We start from the raw sequence: 20687 nt of genomic DNA, 5'->3' as shown, positions 1-20687 counted from the left end.
AATGCACAGTAGAATGCGTTGTTTGTGTCAAAGGCCGGCACGGTCTGAGAAGTGCTGGGGCAGCCGGCAAGTGTCACCATGTTTCCTGCATCAACATAGCATGCCCATAGCTAGCTTGTACATCAGTGCAATCTGTATGTTTGGTGGGAGGAAGCTGGAGCACCCGGAGGAAATCCTCACAGTCATGGGGAGAATGTACAAACTCCTTGTAGACTGCAGCAGCAACGCACTCTGATCTTACAGCTGGCATTGTAAAGCGCTACGCTAACCACTACACTACAGTGCAGTTCAGTTAAAAGCAGGTAAATTATTTTATTGGTGCTAGTTAGGGTCTTATTTTTTCAGGTTGATAGACTGTAAAGGGCCTGAGTGTTCTGAGCCACTCCCTCCAACAGTGAATGTTTTTTCAGCAAAGCAGAAATCGCTGGAAACGTTCTTTAAGTGGAGGAAGCAACACCAAAATGTTTATCATTATCATGGAAAAAAATAGTTGAGGGAGGAGATCCGAATGAATTTGAAAAAGTGGAACAGTTCCTGTTTCAGCCATACTCAGACCCCATTTTCAATTCTTCTACTGCTGCTTGTCTTCAGTCTGAGCTTGAAATTTTTACTATCTTTTCCCGCTAATTTCCACCCTGTTCTCACTTTTAATGAAACCACTGGTTTATTTTGCAGGCAGGCCTTTTCCGCTGAGGTTGGGTGAGACTAGGACTAGAGGTCATGGGTTAAGGGTGAAAGGTGAAATGTTTGAGGGAACCTGATGGGGAACTTCACTCAGAGGCTGGTGAGAGTGTGGAATGAGCTGCCACTGCAAGTGGTGGATGAGGATTCAATTACAACCTTTTCAGATAAATTTAGGTAAGTACATTAATGTGAGGGTAATGGAGGGGTCTAGGGAGAATAATGGTTCACTTCGGTTTGCGAAAGGGCCTATTTCTATGCTGTGGTACTCTATTACTCTATTTGATCTTGTGAGCGTATCATTTCATGACATAAAAATATAAGAATTAAGGTGTGCAACTGAACTTCCATAATTCAATTACATTTTAATTATAGTCTACTAATTGGCTTTAATTATAGTCTACTAATTAGCTTTTGTTATTTGTCTAAGGATACTTTTTTGTTTTGAGCATTCTACAAAAGTTGTAACAACCTGATATTGTATATTTTTTCAGCAACCAGAGATTGGTGGTGAAGGTAAGGACAGAAAGCACTTCTCTTACATGACAGACATCTCATCTGATTATCTGTTAGTTTGCTTTGGAAAAGAACGATCGATAATAGGGGCCATAACCCTGAGGACATTCATTTCAAGAACTGGATTAATTTTGTTTAATAATTGTTCTTTTAAAAATAATTTTACAACCAACCCATCTGTCACTTGCATTTGTAAGTAGTGGTGTTGCTGACACTGCGCGGTGACTGCCACTATTTGGAGAGCAAACAGTAGGGTCTGTTTTCCCTTCTTCCTTTAACTTTACATTGGGGATTCGAGATCCCAAAACTGCGAGTTGGAGTGTCTCTGTTGCAGTCAATTACTCCAAAATAAAATCCAGCTTGATAGAATTTGACTCGAATCGTAATCCCATTTACAATTATTATGAAATTGAACAGCTGCATCACTTCAGTGCTTTTAACTTAATAGTTGTCCATCTTTGCATACTGATTCCTGTAGTAAACTTAGTCATGGAGTTAACAGTAATAGCTGTGCGTTCCAAGTGAATTAATTTTGCAAATTTTCTCCTTAAGTGTGACCATGTAGTACAGAAATAAGCCCAATTTGATACAAATAGACACACTTGTAAATTATGGATGTAGAAAATATGAAAAGCTCACAGTAATTTTGGTGGCTACATTTGTGGGCTTCAGATTGAGATTCAAGCTTCTAGATTGCTTAATATCATTTCCAGTACACAAGTGTAAAGGAGACAATATTTGTACTGCGTATCTGTATATTGACCTGAGTATAGATGAGCACAGTCCAGTTCCCTTCAGCCTCCTCGAAGTAGAGACATGTCATTGGGAAAATAAAATAAATGTGGGATAAGACTGTTTGAAGTCTCACAAGGGCAAGATGAATTTTAACATTTGATTCTCAAACACTTATAAGTGGTTCACTTTTTCAGCACAAATACCTGTCCACTTGAACATAAATATTCAATATGACGAGAATACACATAGATTAAGATGTTAGCTAGCCTGGGCTGGCACCAGTGGGATCAGCAGTTGGTCTGCCACCTGTCTTCAGGAGAAAGAGAGATAAGGAAAACAATGGAGCAGCATTTGGAGATGTTAATGAAGGGACGGGAGAGAGTAACGGAAGGAGAGCTGTTAAGATTGGCTCCCCCTTTGAACCCTGAACTGTTTGAAGTGATGGACAGGCGATACCCCAGCAGGGGGATAAAAAGGGACAGGTTCGCTAAGGCAACACACACACGACACCCCGAGGTAACGAGACCCTGGAAGCAGTGCGTCTCCCACAAGTCGGTGGGAAGTTTTGGACAGCTGGTCGCGGGACAAGCCATAGACGCACAGGGTGGAAAGGCACGATCGGCGGGAACCTGGTGTGTGTCCACCCTTGCCTGGGTGCCAGGTTCACCGCAGAGAAACGATCGTATCTGGAAACGGAGGGGTCACGGTCGGTGACCTCAAATGACATCACAAAGGACTCGCCCGAAAGCTGACTGCGAAGGTCTGTGTGGAAACCGTTTGAATATTCATTCGTTTTGCTCTCTCTCTCCTTCCCCCCACACTGTCCATCTCCCACGGCAGCGATTACTGCGAACTGAACTGAACTAAATTGAACTGAACTTTGCGTCACTTTGAAACTGGTCATTTACCCCTAGACAACGATAGAGCTTGATTGATCCTGTTATCTTAATTCTGTGTACATGTGTGTTTATCATTGCTGAACTGTTGCATTTATTATCCTTTTGATTAGAATACTGTGTTGCTTGTTTCTTTAATAAAACTTTCTTAGTTCTAGTAATCCAGACTCCAACTGAGTGATCCATTTCTGCTGGTTTGGCAACCCAGTTACGGGGTACGTAACATAAGTGGGGTTCTCGTCTGCGATTTTGAACGCTAAATTTGGGACGGAGTAAATTGATTGGGTCAAAATTCCCGAAAGAAAGAAAAGACAAACAGCAGAAATGGAGGCTGAGGAATTTATAAAGGCGCCGACCTTGGAGGCATTAGAGGATGCCAGGAAATTGGAATTGGTAGCTGTGGCCAAACGGTTGAATCTTGCTAAGGGGAAGTCGACAATGAGGAGAGAGGAGATACACAGAGCTATCGTAGAGCACTATGTATCTAAAGGTGTGTTTCCCCAAGGCGAGCTGGAGGTGGTGTCTATTGAAAAACCTGCTGGAGACGCGGTACAGGTGCAGCTTGAAAAACTGAGACCCGAGCACGAGTTCCGGGTATGACAGTTAGAACACGAAGAGAAGCAGTTAGAAAGGCAGGAGAAAGAGAGAGAGTTAGAAAGGCGGGAGAAAGAGAAAGAGTTAGAAAGGCAGGAGAGAGAGAGACAGTTGGAGCGAGAGGAGAAACAGAGGGAAAGGGAATTCGAGCTGGAGAAGTTAAGGATAAGGGCAGAGCAGGGGCCCGTGCCGAACCAAGGTGGAGGGTTCCGGGCAACCCAGGAGGTTAGGCTGGTTCCCCCATTTTACGATACCGACGTGGATCGGTACTTTCTCCATTTCGAGAAAGTTGCTACGAGTCAGGACTGGCCGAGGGATAAGTGGGCTGTTTTGCTTCAGGGTGTACTGAAAGGGAAAGCCCAACAAGCTTACTCAGCTTTGTCTGCGGAAGATGCCCAGAGGTATGAGGTGGTGAAAGAGGCCATCCTCAGGATTTATGAGTTGGTCCCGGAGGCATTCCAGCAGAGGTTCCGGAATGCGAGGAAGCAGTGGGACCGCACGTATTTAGAGTTTGCCCGTGAGATGCAGACATATTGTGAGCGTTGGCGCACCTCGAAGGGGGTAGATGGGGATTATGACAGACTGCTACAGCTGATCCTGATTGAGCAGTTTAAAGGTGTCCCTGAGAGTATGAGACCCTACCTAGATGAGAAAGAGGCAGCCACGTTAGCCACAACTGCTAAGTTGGCGGATGAGTATGCGTTGATGCATAAAATGAAGTTTGCCCTGAGTAAAGGCTACCAGAAGGGTAGTCAGGACGGCGGGGAGAGTCTGCCAGAAAAGTCAGAAAGTAAGCCGGGGACTAGTGAGAAGGATAAGGTAGACCGGGAGCAGTCTGGTAGGAAGTCTCCTGGGGTCGTCTGTTATAATTGCGGGAAAGTCAGACACTTTGCGTCCAGGTGCTTTGCCCCATAGAAGGAGACGGGAAAAGGAAAAACGGCGATTTTGACTGGCTGTATCGAGCTGGTAAATGCACCACTAGGGGAGGACAGGTCTGCCAAAGTTCAGGAAGGGCGCGAGAGGTTTATCTCGGCCGGATTGGTGTCGGTGAGGGAGGGGTTAAAACCAGTTCCAGTGCGGATCTGGAGAGACACGGGAGCGTGTCAGTCACTGATACTGAAGAGTGTATTAGAGTTTAGCTCAGAGACCCAGACTGGGGAGGTCAAGGTCAAAGGTATTGGGGAAGGGACAGAGTCAGTCCCTTTGCACCAGATACACTTACAAAGCAACCTGGTCTCTGGACTAGTCACGATCGGGGTGAGGTCCGAATTACCGATGAAAGGCGTGGAAGTCTTGCTCGGTAATGACCAACCCGGGGGAATCGTGTTCCCAGCAGTGAGATTGACAGGTCAGCCTGCCAGCATTGAGGCCCCGCCCATGGACTCACAGGTTCATCACGGGACTGCGATAGTAAATTTAGCTGAGACGTTTCTGCCAGCCTTGTATGAGAAGGGGGTAGAAAGTGAAAAGAAGGAGTGTAGTGAAACAAGAGGTAGTGAGGGAGCTGAGACAGACTTAGCATTAGCCAGGAAAGAATTTGTGCAGGCGCAGGAGCGAGACGAGGGGCTGATGGTTTTGGCGGAGACAGCTCTCTCTGACACAGAATTAACAAGGGAACTAGTTGGCTATTGTGTGGAGGAGGAAGTGCTAAGGAAGAAAGGGAGACCAAGTACCGTACCCGCAGATGAGGAATGGGGGGTGGTACAAAAGAGTTATGGGGATGAGATTTTTAACCTGGCCCACAAGGTACCCCTCGGTGGACATGTTGAGGTGCTGGAGGAAATAGTTGGTGGAATCATGAAAGAGGTTTACCGGCTGCACCGGAGGAAGGATGTTATTGATTATGGCCGACGCGAACTGAGACGGTCACAGGCTTTTGATATGCTAGCAAACCTAGTCGGTGTTAGCACGGAAATCAATGAAGCTAGGGTCTCCCTGATAAGAGGAAAAAACCATTTTGAAAAGATGAGTATGGTATCGACCAGTTGGGAGAAGGCTATTGTTTTGGCCAGCTCTGCTGATAAGGTCTCTCCCTTAATCCCCGAACAAAGCGACTCTTTAGGAGAAGTAGTTAAACGACTCGCACACGTGTGTTTGATTGTCCCGAGGCGATGCAAAGAACTGGGACGTTGGGTGGTGTTTGTTACACTAGGGTAGCCTAGCGAGCACCAACCCTATAGAATGAGTAATTCGGTGATGAAAGGGCTGACGAACACAGAGGTGTATATTGGTGATGTAATACGGCTGTCTGAAGCCAGCTTGATAGTGAACCTTGAAAAAAATGAGTTCGGCCACACGAAGGTCACTTACCTGGGAATTGTGGTGACACAGGGGCAGCTGGCAGCAATGCAAGCTACAGTGCGGGCTATCTCTGACATCCCAACCCCGACAGACAAGAGGGCCCTCAGAAGGCTCTTGGAGATGGTGGGGTACTGTAGGAAGTTTTGCAATAACTCTGCGGTTACTACCCCTCCCCCTCCTACTAAGGCCTTGTGAGAGAAAACTAAGTCGGAATGGGACGACCCTTGTTATTGTGGTCCGAGACGAAACCCAATGAGAGGTTACATTGATCGCAATTCATCAGTGTTTTTGGCCACTATGAAGTTTGCTAAGTTGGAGCCTGGTCTAAGGGATTATTAATAACACATATAAAAGGAACAGAAAATGTGATGGCTGACTGTCTGCCAGGTGTTGACAACTTCAAATTCACTGTATTAGCCAAATAGCTGATAAAGATGTGTATTTGTGTGTATCAAATAATGTATTCATGTTTGTAATTTTTACCCCGGTAAAAATCCTTAAAGGGGGGAAGTGTGACGAGAATACACATAGATTAAGATGTTAGCTGGCCTGGGCTGGCACCAGTGGGATCAGCAGTTGGTCTGCCACCTGTCTTCAGGAGAAAGAGAGATAAGGAAAACAATGGAGCAGCATTTGGAGATGTTAATGAAGGGACGGGAGAGAGTAACGGAAGGAGAGCTGTCAAGATTGGCTCCCCCTTTGAACCCTGAACTGTTTGAAGTGATAGACAGCCGATACCCCAGCAGGGGGATAAAAAGGGACAGGTTCGCTAAGGCAACACACACACGACACCCCAAGGTAACGAGACCCTGGAAGCGGTGCGTCTCCCACAACTCGGTGGGAAGTTTTGGACAGCTGGTCGCGGGACAAGCCATAGACGCACAGGGTGGAAAGGCACGATCGGTGGGAACCTGGTGTGTGTCCACCCTTGCCTGGGTGCCAGGTTCACCGCAGAGAAACGATTGTATCTGGAAACGGAGGGGTCACGGTCGGTCACCTCAGATGACATCACAAAGGACTTGCCCGAAAGCTGACTGCGAAGGTCTGTGTGGAAGCCGTTTGAATATTCATTCGTTTTGCTCTCTCTCTCCTTCCCCCCACACTGTCCATCTCCCACGGCAGCGATTACTGCGAACTGAACTGAACTTTGCGTCACTTTGAAACTGGTCATTTACCCCTAGACAACGATAGAGCTTGATTGATCCTGTTATCTTAATTCTGTGTACATGTGTGTTTATCATTGCTGAACTGTTGCACTTATTATCCTTTTGATTAGAGTACTGTGTTGCTTGTTTCTTTAATAAAACTTTCTTAGTTCTAGTAATCCAGACTCCAACTGAATGATCCATTTCTGCTGGTTTGGCAACCCAATTACGGGGTACGTAACATCAACAAAAAAGGAACGGTATCAATTGATGCATACATTACCTTCTGCGAGGTTTCAGTGAATTATTCTTACTTGAGGAAGACTGCTGATTGCTTTCAAGGCAAATTAAAGAAAGCCAGCACATGAATTAATTTTGTTGGATAATTTAGAAATGGACATGGGTAAAGAATATAGCTATAAACCCACAGCTGATTTTTGACATTCAGTTAGATCATGATCGATTTGTACCTTAGTTCCTCCTTTGGTTCTGTAATTATTAGTACTGTTACCAAATTTAAAAGATTGCTATTTATTTGAAAATGTTTAATTGACCAGATTCAACATCTTAGGGCTAGGAGCTGATGAACAGATTTCAGTCCGGTCACTGATCATCCTCAGAGTATTGCCGATTGATTTTGTTCTCACTATTTCCAGTAACCCCGCACCAGGATGCCACTTTCTTGTACACAGAGCCTCTTGGGAGCATTGTAGGCTTTTGGATTGCACTAGATGATGCAACTGAGGAGAATGGCTGCCTTTGGTTTATTCCAGGCTCCCACAGAGGTAAGAGACTTAACTTTACTGAGTTTGTAATCTAACATTCAACTAGTGATATTTCACAAGCCATCAGTGAACCATGTACTCAACCAGTAATTAATTGTCCAACTTCAACTGTACTACTGTGGCAGTGCTGGATAGTGGATATTCCTCAGGTAGAGCGTCTAGTTGACTGGTTGTAGTCATTGACACCAACTTTCTTGGCTGAAGAATGTGTATGGAATAGGACAACATAAAGAAATCATGGAAAGGCACAGCATAGAATGTGGTCACTTAGCACATCATACCGATACTGGCCAATGTGAAATAAATATTTACGTAATAGGATACCATAGAAAGGTGTAATTTCTGACTGAAGATGCCAAGTTACCTATTCACATGATGGTAATTTTTGCTTTCAACTGATAGCTGGTATTACACGGAGGATGATGCGTAGTCAAAATGGAGAGTATCCTTTCCTCAAATTTGTTGGACAGGAGCCGAATTATCCAGATAATGAATTCATCTCTGTTCCAGTTAAGAAAGGTAAATACCATTTGTTCTTGACTGGGGTTGTTAACTATAGTCTTTATATGTATATTGTTATTGTTGTTGTTCCTTTCCATGCTTTGTGGCGCATTGGCAACCCTGCTGTTTCTTTAGCATTTGTCTGTTTTTACAAGGCCAAGTTGCTGGCTCAATGCTTAACCCAGCACAGATAGAAAGTGTGCAAGGAGCTGGCCGGATTGGAACCCAGGACCACTTGCCCAAAAGTCCAGTGCGGATGCCACTACACCCCTGGCCGGCTAATTTAAGTGTGTCTGTGTTTTCTTCTCAATCTGGGGTCCACAGTCCCCTTACTTAATGGTATTGGCCCATGGAATTAAAGAAAAAAGTTTGGAAAGGTTGCATGTCTTAATATATTGAATTCTGTAAGTTAGTTACTACTGCAACAGTAGTATAGTTAATTAGGTTTAACAACTCATTATGTATTGCAGTTGGGACTATGTCAGAAATATTTGTGAGCACATCCAAACTATGGGACTAGGTTACAGCAAGGAGCTCTATAGGGCGTTATATTTTGGATTTCAAAGGGATAAGGATCACTGGTTTAAAATGTGATAGTTATGCCTTAGAAATAGATTTTGCTGTTCTTGTTATTTTAACATAGAACAGTACTGCACAGGAACTGGCCGTTTGGCCCCACAATGTTGTGCCGAACCAATTAAATTAATAATCAAATGGCCAACTAAACTAATACCTGCTGTCTACATTATGTCCATTTCCTTCCAATTCCCTCACATTTGTGTGCCTATCAAAACATCTTGTGGGAAGTTACCATGGAATCAGATCTGCCACCATTTCGGGTAGTGTGTTTGTGTATTAACAACTGTTGAGAAATTGTCAACCTCTCTAGTTCTTTGGCTGATTTTATTGTTAAATACGACCTCTACTCAATTAGCTTTCCATTTCATTTCAAATCACCCCATCGCTCCCAAACAGCAAATCTCTCACCAGTTAAAAAAAATCTGTCAAGTCAGTTTTGCATCAAAGGGTTAATTCCGGTCACTCTCCGGGGTTGGAGGATTGATTATAAACACCTGATGTTGCTTTTTCCTTACTCTTAGAAGTCCCTAATGTATTTGTCTCTAGCGCTACCCTGGGCAGAGCATTCCAGGCACCCACCATTCCGTGTTTTTATGTTTAAAAAGTGTCCCTCATATCTCCTTTGAATTTATTCCCCCCCTCCCCACACACACACTTTAAATGCATCCCCTCTGGTATTGGACATTCCAATCCTGGGGAAAAGATGCTGTCTGTTTACTCCCTCTATGCCTCTCATAATCTTATAAACCTCTATCAGTTCTCCCTTCAACCTCTGGTGCTCTGGAGAAACCAACCCTGTAGAATAACCCTTGTTACTGTTAGTGATATTATAATCCCCTGAAAACTATCAGTAAGCTGCAAGACCTTGGCCTCTACTCTCCTTGTGCAAATGGACCCTCAATTTCCTGACTTGTAGGTCCCAATCAGTTTGGATTGGCAACATCTCCTCTATAATCTCCAACAGCACAAGTCCATCACAAGGTTTAACACTCTGCTCTACTCACTTTATACTTGTGACTGTGAGGCTAATCACAAATCCATTGCCATATTTAAATTTGCTGATGACCTAGAATCTCCTAGGTCTTGCTGACATTGAGTGAGAGGTTGTTGTTGTAGCACCACCTCGTGCTAGATGTTCAATCTCCCTCCTATATGCTAATTTGTCACTACTGAATCAAAGGTGGTGCTTCAATAACAGCCTCTCACTCAATGTCAGCAAAATCAAGGAGGTACTTATTGATTTCAGGAAGGAGAAACTGGAAGTCCATGAGCTAGTACCCTTTAGGGGATCAGAGGTGGAGAGAGTCAGGAACTCCAAATTCCTGTGTGATTTCAGGGGATCTGTCCTGGGCCCAGCATGTAAACACTATTACAAAGAAAGCACAGCAGCACCTCTACTTTCTTAGAAATTTGCAAAGAGTCAGTTGCCATCGAAAACTTTAACAAACTTCTATTGATGTGTGGTGGAAAGAATATTGACTGGTTGTATCATGGACTTCTATGGAAACACCAATGCCCTTGAACAGAAAAGCCTACAAAAAAAATAAGTTGATACAGCCCAATCTATCATGGATAAAGCCCTCTCCGCCACTGAGCACATCCACATGGAGCACTGTCACAGGAAAGGAGCATCTATCATCAAGGATGCCCACCATCCAGGCCATGTTCTCTTGCTGTTGCCATCAGCAAAGATGTACAGGAGCCTCAGGACTCGTACCACCAGGTTCAGGAACAGTTATTACCCCTCAATCGTCAAGCTCTTTAACCAGAAGAGACAAGTTCACTCAACTTCATTTGCCTCATCACTGAAACATTCCCACAACCTAAGGATTTACTTTCAAAGACTCTATATCACATGTTCTCAATGTTTGTTTATATATATATATTTTTATATATTTGCACCATTTGTCTTTTTCACATTGATCGTCCATCCTGTTGGCGGTCTTTCATTGATTCTATTGTTTCTAGTATTTACTGTGAATGCCTGCAAGAAAATGAATCTCAGGGTTGTATCCAGTGACGCGTGTACTTTGATAATGAATTTTTTTTTTTAACTTTGAATCATTTCAAAAGCTTTGCATTTGGGCAGGATCCTGCAGCTGTATTAGTACTGCTATGTTTTAAGGAGAGATCAATCCTCAGAATTTCTGCACTGTGTATACACGCATCACTGTGGACAGAAATGAGAGGTGAAGCGGCTGAACCAGAGCAGTCCTTTTGCCATTTGGGGGAAGGCAAACAGGGAAATAAAACAAAAATTGTCATGCAGGTGGGGTGCACTTCAGCACTGTCTTGTTTAAAGCTGTTTTGGAGTGGCCCTCAAAGCAGAGCAAATGATTACTTTTACTGGGGTTGTTCAAAGGAAGGATTTAACCTAAAATTATCTGGCACATGCACTGGCTACTTCATATTTGCCTCATTTACAATTGAGGGGCTGTTTCCAAATAAGGAGATGGACAATGATCTGCCCCTGTAGCACAGGAAAACTTGCAGTTCCAATAGTTGGGCTCTAAGCTCAGCCAGACTGGCTCTAGGATCCTGCCTAAATGCAAAACTTTTGAAATGATTCAAGGTTCAAAGTAGATTTATTATCAAGGGACATGTGTGGCACCAGATACACTCACAGTAAACACCAGAAACACAATAGAATCAATGAAAGACCACACCCAACAAGACAGACAAAAAAAAACAAATAATAAGATGACTGAAACTGTTGATGTACGAAGGAAGGAAGTCCCTCTAATTTGATGCCATTGGAGGTAATGGAGCTAATTTAACTTTGTTCTGTCTATTTTGCATTATAAATTAATGCATAGAAATTGAGCTTAATCTTAATGTTGCTCAAAAATGGAAGAGCCACTAAAGGTAGTGAATACATCCCAGCCCATCACAAGAAAAGCCCTTCCTCACCAATTGGCACATCTAAAAGGAGCACTGTCACAATAAAGGAATATACATCAAGGACCTCCATCATCCAGGCCATGTCTCTTCCCTCTGCTACCATTGGAAAGGAGGTACAGGAGCCTGGGGTCCCACACCACAGTTATCACCTTTCAGTCATCAGGCTCCTGAACCAGTGAGGATAACTTCACTCACCTCAGCACTGAATTGATCTCTGAACACACGTTCAAGGGCTCTACAACGTGTATTCTCAGTGTGATTTATTTTTGATTATTATTTGTATTTGCACGTTTTTGTACATCTGTTGGATGTCTTTGTGTGTAGTTTTTCCACTGATTCCATTGTACTTTTGTTCTTGTTACGACATGCACCCGACTGCACCAGCCTCCAGAGTTTAGACCTGTGTTTCTCAACCAGGATTCTGTGAGAGGTCGCTAGGGGTTCCCTGGGAGATCGTGATTTAAAAAAAAGTCTTTTGAGCTTTGCGCATTGCGTGGTGCCAGCGTTTGCAGTGGTGGGCAGTGACCAAACAGCCTTGTTAGCAATCTCAGCCCAGTATGGCAGTGTTCAGTAGGACCGTGTTTATTTGGTTGAGCCCATTCTCAGTTTTTGATGTAAGATATTGCACAGAGGGGAGGATGGGAGGCTCATGGTGAATATTACGGACAATTCTGATAAGGTTAATGATGAAGAATTACAATCTTCTGAGTTATTTCACTGCACTAGTGCAACAACGGACACAAAAAGGTCTGTTGTTTTTTAACAAAACTATAAAGGTTTATTTACCCAACAAATACACAAGGTATAATCATTAGATATTTGCAAGACGGTGAATAAATTTAAATTAAAATATAATTACTACTCTCTAAAACAGCCAGCCCTGGCAGAGCCCTTGACATTCCTCTGCCTAGACCTGTGAATGGCTATCTTGCCCAAGCCCACCAGGAGATCCTCCTTGCAACCCTTCCCCTCTATACTGGGTGCCCTTATAGAAGGAATGCAGGGCTGAAGTGCAACCAGAACTTGGGCAGCAGCCCTGTCAGATGCTCAAACAGGGGCAAAGAACTTACGAATGTAGCAACGGCTCCAGCAAAACTGAAAAGACGCTCAACTACAAATCACAGCCATATGACATGTAAAATTGCTGATTATTTGAAGTGACTATTGGAATCTCGAAACAAACAGATTAAAGCTTTTGACAAAGTCACAGTCAATAAAATGATTAAAGAAGCAAATTATTTAGTAGCTTTAAGACCAGTTCACTTGAGAATGTTTTTAAAAAAACTGAAAACCTGGACAATGGCACGCCAATCTCCTGCTACATACAGAAATCTGGTGGCTTAGCAGAGGAAGAATTCTCAACAGGGTATTTGAGCTGAAAGGTGAATTGCAGGACTACTTTCAAGAAAATAGTAGGCCAGATATTTGCTAAGTGCTCTGAAGATAAAGAATGGCTGCAGGAACTAGCCTACTTAGCAGACATTTTTTATCATATCAACCAGTTGAACAAGTCTCTGCAAGGCCCTGGAAAAAATATTCTGACTTCAAGTGACAAGATTCTTGAAGTTAAAAGGAAACTGAACCTTTGGAAAAATTATGTTTCAAAAGGAAATCTTGAAATGTTTCCACTGCTGCTTGGGTTTGAGAGGGAAAAAATATCAAAGTCTCGAGTCTGATTGAAAACCACCTGGAAGAACGGCAGAACAAATTGACAGTATTTTTCCTCTGTTTCAAAACAAGTGTATGACAGCATGAGGGTCCCTTTCTCTGAATCTTCTGCTCACCTGGAGAACTTGACTTTGAGAGAACTTTGTGAGCTGCACTCTGGTCGTGCACTGAAAATGAGATTTACTGACCTGCCACTGGACAAGTTATGGATTTCTGTGAAAGAAGAGTAACCTGACACAATGAACATTTTGCTGCAATTTTCAACTTCTTACATGTGTGAGCAAGCTTTTTCCTGTTTAACAAGCTTCAAGAGCAAGGATAAAACTCATTTCATTTTAGTTGAAGTTGAAATCTGTTTGCGCCTATCTCAAGTTCAACCCAGAATTGAGAAAATTATTATGTTTGCCTTTTGAGTATTAAAAATTTATGAAAGAGAAAGAAAGAGTAATTTCAAGAAAGGTAAGCTAAACAACTTTTTTTTTCAAGAAAGGTAAGCTAAGCTTAACTGTTTTTTTTCAGGAAAGGTTGGCTAAAAATCCATTCTCTACTTAAGAGCATTGACAATTATTTTTGGATTATTATATCTCCACTCATTGATCACGCTAAATTTCTGTGAGCTCCAGATATAATAATTTGTTGCAGGGGTTCCTCCAGGGCAAAAAGGTTGAGAAAAGTTGGTTTAGACATTCTAGTTCTCCGGAATATAGCTAGCTGGTGTGACTCCTTTTAAAGATTCAGGCAGCTGCGCTAATTGGCTGCCATGTTTTGGTGCCAGGGTTCAGTACTCAACTGTCGTCTCAACCTGGGATTCTCATCTAGCATCTAGTTAAGAACCCTGCCTTTATTTCAGTCTTGTATCATGTCTCGATTCTAGTCTCTGGATATTCCAGCACTTGCGTCCTTACCATCCTCGCCTAGGTCTCACATCACAGTTCTAGTGTGAATGCCTGCAAGGAAAGGAATCTCAGCAGTGTATGGTGAAATTTACATATTTTGATAATAAATTAACTTTGAATTTGAATAAATTGGGAGCTTACCCAAGTGTGAACAAGATGCGCCTGTAATTAGTTGATTTGCTTTGTACAGGTGGACTTATCCTAATTCACGGACAAGTTGTGCACAGAAGTGCTTCAAACACATCAGATATCTCACGCCATTGCTATACTTTCCATGTAATGGAATCCCGTGATACTCACTGGAGTGAAGAGAACTGGTAAGAATTTGAAATTAGTACTTTCTGTCTGCAAGCATTGGCGCGTGAAACAGATATCTACATAATCTGTTGATTTTTGGTTACATTTACAAAAGAAACAAGTAGCATACACACAATGCTGGAGAACTTAGCAGATCAGCCAGCATCTCTGGAGAGGAGTAAAGAATCGATGCTTTGGGCTGAAACCCTTCATCAGTCCCCACACCACCTTGTTCTGGCTTCTTCTCTCTTCCTTTCCAGTCCTGCTGAAGGGTGTCAGCCCAGAATGTCGACTCTTCTCCATGGAAGCTGCCCGACCTGCTGAGTTCCTCCAGCATTTTGTGTGTTTCTCTGTATTTCCAGCATCTGCAGAATTTCTTGTGTTTGTAACTTGTTTCTTTTACTGTTTTTTGTGTAGAATTTTAACGTAGTCTTGTTTTCCCTGTGAAATATTTATTCCTTTCACTAAAGTGGTGGCATTGTCTGTAAGTTCAGTCTTGTCATATCTAAGCTCTTTAGGGAAAAGTCCAATGGTCAAGATGATGGCCAGGTTTGCGGAAGATGCAAAGTGGAGGGGCAGGTTTTGTTGAGGAAGGACGGAGTCTGCAGAAGGACTTGGACAAAATAGGAGAATGGACAAAGAAGTGGCAGCTGGGATACAGTTTAGGGAACTGTATGGTCATGTACTTGGGTAAAAAGGCATACACTGTTTTCAAATCGGGGAGCAAATTCAGAAATCAGAGGTACAAAGGAACTCTGGGGTCTTTGTATGAGATTCGCTGAAGGTTAACTTGCAGGCTGAGCCAGTAGCAAGGAAGGAAAATGAAATGTTATCATTTTGAGTGGACGAATATAAAAGCAAGGATGTAATACTGAGGCTTTATAAGGCACTGGTCAGACGAAATTTGGAATATTGTATGCAGTTTTGGGCTTAGGAAAAGGCTGAGCTGGCATTGGAGAGGTTCCAGAGGTGGTTTATGAGAATTATCCCTGGAATGAAAGGGTTAACATGTGATGGCTCTGGGCCTGTACTCACTGGAGTTTAAAAGAATGCTAAGGGAGATCTCGTTGAAACCTACTGAATATTGAAAGGCCTAGATAGAGTGGACTTGGGGAGGACGTTTTCTATAGTGGGGGAGCCTAGGACCAGAAGGCACAACCTCAGAATGGAGACCTCAATTTAGAAAAGAGATGAAGAGGAATTTCTTTAGCATGTGGGTGGTGAATTTGTGGAGTTCATTGCCACAGATATGCATAAAGCACGTGTTGATGATTCTTGATTAGTAAGGGCAACAAAGGTTACAAGGAAAGTGGAGTTGAGAGGTGTAACTAATTGGTCATGATTGAATAGCGGAACAGACTTAATAGGCTGAATAGCATAATTCTGCTCCTATGTGTTAGGATTTTTGTATGAACTGTGCTGGTGACCCAGCTGGCATAGAAAGACCTATCAGATAAAAATGAAAGTAAACACCTGTCTGTTCCTTCACTGCTACACTTTTATGAAGTTGTGTGTCCTTGGCAGACAGGGAGACAAGTTTGATATGTTAGCGTTACCTTCACTGTGGATATCTAGTAGCTGTGTTTGTATCATCAGAAATTAAAGAGTTCATTATTGAAAATTTTAGATAAGAATTGGAAAGTGAGTTGCACACTACTTTCAGTCTAACCCAATGCCTGCAGAACATGTTTTCTGTCATTCCAAGATAATTTCATTGTGAAGTGTTTGTTATTCTGTATTTAAACAATTCTGGCAACCGTCAGATTATTCCTTTTCCTGTCCTGCTGTGCTTTTTTACTAAAGCATGGTGTAATTTAAAAACAAAAATTTAATACTAGACCCTGGTTGAGTCAGGCTAAGTTCTCTGCAGCAATCTCCAGTTCACATCCTGAAAGCAATAGAGGTGAAACTAGAACTTGAAATTGCATACTATAAATTCTATTTTAAAGTGTTAAAAATGTATTCATTCTGAGGTTTCAGTCAATTGCAAAGGCTGTAATTGCCCATTGGTGTTGAGCTATCTTCAGCCGCTGCATTGTACGAGCTCAGGGGGCTCTGAAACTGCTCTTGGCATCACATGTAATCATTCTCATCTCACTTAATCTTAGGAGCTAAGCTTTTCCTGTCTATATTTGGACTTGCATTAGAACTAATTAATTTTGATCATCCAAAATGAAAATTGGTGGCTTGTGATCTCTTGCTAATTATTTTTAGTAGGCTAATAATTAACTAGATTGGAGTTTTTCTACTCTGGCAATTTTCCATAAAGAATCAGTGGGAAGTTGGGTGGCTGGAACCAAAGTGAAAGGCTGCTTCATCGCTGGCCATTCCTGGGTTACAAACATCTGATTTATGGATACCCCTATATACGTGGGAGCTCCCACAATGTTATTAAATTCAAAAGTCCAACATGTGTCCATATATTCAATCCTAAGGACACAGTTTCATCTCTGTATACTTTTAATTATTGTTCCTTCTTATTGGCCTTGTGTTTTTTTTTGATGCCATGGAGGTTTGGTTACCACATAGACTGATTTTTCCATAACTTCTGAATTATGGACAAAATCCACTTGGAGACAACTGTGAAAACAGAACCCATTTGTTATCTGGGGAGAGTTTGTATTGGGATTATATTGTCGTATTCCTTCTGACGTTTTACAGAGCCAAAGTACTTAAAACCCACAGTCTATGATAAACATCGCTCATTTACAATAATCCCATTTGTTTTCATCCTTTTTTCCATCAAACACTTATCTAATGTATTTAGATAATTTTTATCACATTAAATTGGGCAATGATTGATCTTCGGTCAGAATGAGACACGATTAAATATCTAAATGGATGCTACTGGCTGAATATAGTTGCAAACAATTCAGCAGCATTGTTTTTCACACTCGAAAGCTGGGGTCTGCTTTCATTGGGGACTAGAGTGTTCATAGTCCTGTTATTTAGCACATGGCAATGTTGCCAAGCTTTGAAATGCTCTGTAATTTGTGGAAATGTGCTCCAGTCTGTGGAGGATGCCTTTGCCATTATTCATGCAGATTTACACTGGGTATTAGCTACAAATGGTGCTGCCCCTGCTATGCTCTTCTGTGCTTGAATGAGTATTAGTCCCAGGCCTGATAGTAATGATACAGCGAGGAATATACGGAGTTAGGAGGACTGGTATGTCATCATCTACTTTACCTCCTGTGAAGTTGCTTGACTCTGCCTCAGTCTTAATTTGATTGCTGCTGAAACCATCATTCTTGTGTATGTCACCAATCGACCTCCAATGCAATCCCAGCATCTGAGAGACGAGGAAATCTGCAGATGCTGGAAATTCAAGCAACATACATACAAGTTGCTGGTGAACGCAGCAGGCCAGGCAGCATCTCTAGGAAGAGGTACGGTCGATGTTTCGGGCCGAGACCCTTCATCAGGACTAACTGAAAGAAGAGCTAGTAAGAGATTTGAGAAGGGGGGGGGAGATCTAAAATGATAGGAGAAGACAGGAGGAGGAGGGATGGAGCCAAGAGCTGGACAGTTGATTGGCAAAAGGGATATGAGAGGATCATGGGACAGGAGGCCCAGGGAGAAGGAAAAGAGGGAGGGGGGAACACCTAGAGGATAGGCAAGGGGTATAGTCAGAGGGACAGAGGGAGAAAAAGGAGAGTGAGAGAAAGAATGTGTGTGTATAAATAAATAATGGATGGGGTACATGGGGGAGGTGGGGCATTAGCGGAAGTTTGAGAAGTCAATTTTCATGCCATCAGGTTGGAGGCTACCCAGACGGAATATAAGGTATTGTTCCTCCAACCTGAGTGTGACTTCATCTTGACAGTAGAGGAGGTCATGGATAGACATATTCTATCCATTCTGATATGTCTATCCATGGACTCCTGTTCTGTCAAGATGAAGCCACACTCAGGTTGGAGGAACAACACCTTATATTCCGTCTGGGTAGCCTCCAACCTGATGCCATGAACATTGACTTCTCAAACTTCCGCTAAGGCCCCACCTCCCGCTCGTACCCCATCCGCTATTTATTTATTTGTATACACACATTCTTTTTCTCTCTCTCTCCTTTTTCTGCCTCTGTCCTTCTCACTATACTCCTTGCCCATCCTCTGGGTTTTTCCCTCCCCTCGGTCTTTTCTTTCTCCCTGGGCCTCCTGTCCCATGATCTTCTCATATCCCTTTTGCCAATCACCTGTCCAGCTCTTGGCTCCATCTCTCCCCCTCCTGTCTTCCCCTATCATCTTGGATCTCCCCCTCCCCCTCCCACTTTCAAATCTCTTACTAGCTCTTCTTTCAGTTAGTCCTGACGAAGGGTCTCGGCCCGAAACGTCGACTGTACCTCTTCCTAGAGATGCTGCCTGGCCTGCTGCGTTCACCAGCATCTGAGATCCTTGGGTTTGAGAAATAATATAATGGGCAAAATAACTGAAATAAGAAAGTTGTGTCAACTCTTTTAACAATGTTTTCAGCTGTATACATGGGTGTGGTTGAATGGCAATTGAATTTGAACTTAAAATACTGGCTGGACTATATTTAACTTTGCGTGCCATACCTCAAATGATTGAGAAATGGCATAAGGTGCAGTTTATTTTTACTGATTGAATTTTCACTTGCAATGCTTTGAATGAAAGGTGGCAGAAACTGGTTTAATATTAACTTGCAGAAAGAAGGAGGAAAGGGGATTCATTTAACTGGGTAGCTATAAAGGTTTGATGGCTGAACGATCTTTCTGCTGTATCACTTTAATAAGTAACTACGTGCAGCTGAATAAACTGTGGGGTGTATTTTTTTAATGTAAATAAATGAACTCAATGTGCTTTTTCTCATTTCTAGGTTGCAGCCCACTCCAGAACTCCCATTCCCACTTCTCTACACCTAGCAACTGGGAATGGACGATAAGGAAGAGTTGAGCTGAAATTTTGCTGCTCTGTTCATTGCAAATTACAATCTTTTCTGAGGAGTAACACATCATATTCTGTCTGCGTAACCTCCATGACATTGATTTCTAACTTCTGGCAATTTCTGCCCCCCTCCCCCTTCTCTGTTCTTCCATTCCTCATTTTGGCTGCCTTCCCACCTCTTCTCCTTACTTGCCTATCACCTCCCTCTAGTGTCCCCCCTTCCTTCCCTTTCTCCCGTGGTCCACTCTCCTCTCCTATCAAATTCCACCTTCAGCCGCCTTTACCTTTTCCACCTGTTACCTCCCAGCTTCTCACTTCATCTCCTCTCCTCCACCCACCTACCTTGTTCACATGGCTTCACCTAACACCTTCTGGCTTGTATTCCGTCTCCTTGCCCCACCTTCTTAAACTGGTTTCTGCCCCCTTTCTTTTCACTCTTGATGAAGAGTCTTGGCCCAAAGCATCAATTCTTCTTTCCTTTCCACTGAAGCAGCCTGACCTGCTGAGTTCCTCCTGCTTATTGTGAGTGATACAATCTTTTTAAATTGTATTCTATATGCAACATGGGAAATATCCTGATCTATTGCTTATAGGTAAAGGTAAAATAAAACAAGTTCCTGAGACTGCCTTTCTTTGCTTTCATTCTGTTTTGTGGTTGAAGGGACAAGAATACTTCTGAATTAGATTAAGCTCAAATTTTATATGCTATGACAAACTTAAGAAAATGATTGTATACAGTAAGTGGGTCTTGCTGGCATTAATCTTGAGAAGCTGGTGGGGGTTTGTTTACTTGAACCACTAGTTCTGATCATGAAGGTACCTCCTTTTGCTGAGAGGGGTGAACCAGTGTTGCAATTTCTCCTAAGCAAACATCCCCAGCATAGGGGCTTTAATCACTCCCAGTCAGCCATAGTAGTGGAAAGTCTTATTATTCACGGACCTGACACCAGTCTCCCAAATGAGTGTTAAATTCTGATCTCTGTCACAAGAAGGGATGGGAAGAAATTTTGCCTTCCCATTTCCATTCCACCATGTTGATCTATGGCCTCCTCTACTGCCAATGAAGTTCAATGGAAGCACGAAGAACTCCTCAATTTCCAACCTGGCAGATTGCAGCCTTTGGGAATCGTCAGTTATTCAACAGATTGCAGATCATAACTCATTCCAGCCTTGTGCACCTTGTGTTTCTTTCTTCCCTCCTCCTAACTTTTAAATCTACTCCTCAGCATTTTTTTTTCTTCAGTCCTGCTGAAGGGTTTCGGCCCAAAACATCAACTGTACTCTTTTC

General features: G+C 42.7%; 1 protein-coding gene across 1 annotated transcript in view; it reads left to right on the top strand.

The window, feature by feature from the left end:
• phyhd1 (phytanoyl-CoA dioxygenase domain containing 1) overlaps nucleotides 1-20022 on the top strand; it is a 42583-nt gene extending 22561 nt beyond the window's left edge. The window contains 5 exon segments of the mRNA XM_072240146.1: nucleotides 1176-1197; nucleotides 7525-7653; nucleotides 8056-8172; nucleotides 14389-14515; nucleotides 19332-20022. Coding sequence (XP_072096247.1) covers nucleotides 1176-1197; nucleotides 7525-7653; nucleotides 8056-8172; nucleotides 14389-14515; nucleotides 19332-19377 — 441 coding nt within the window. The 3' untranslated portion in view covers nucleotides 19378-20022.
• Nucleotides 20023-20687: the final 665 nt, after the last annotated feature.

This window comes from Mobula birostris, chromosome 22 (assembly GCF_030028105.1).
Source record: "Mobula birostris isolate sMobBir1 chromosome 22, sMobBir1.hap1, whole genome shotgun sequence".
In the NCBI taxonomy this organism is placed as follows: Eukaryota; Metazoa; Chordata; class Chondrichthyes; order Myliobatiformes; family Myliobatidae; genus Mobula; species Mobula birostris.
The sequence above is the reverse complement of the archived record's forward strand: the minus strand, read 5'-3'. Positions and strand labels throughout refer to the sequence as shown.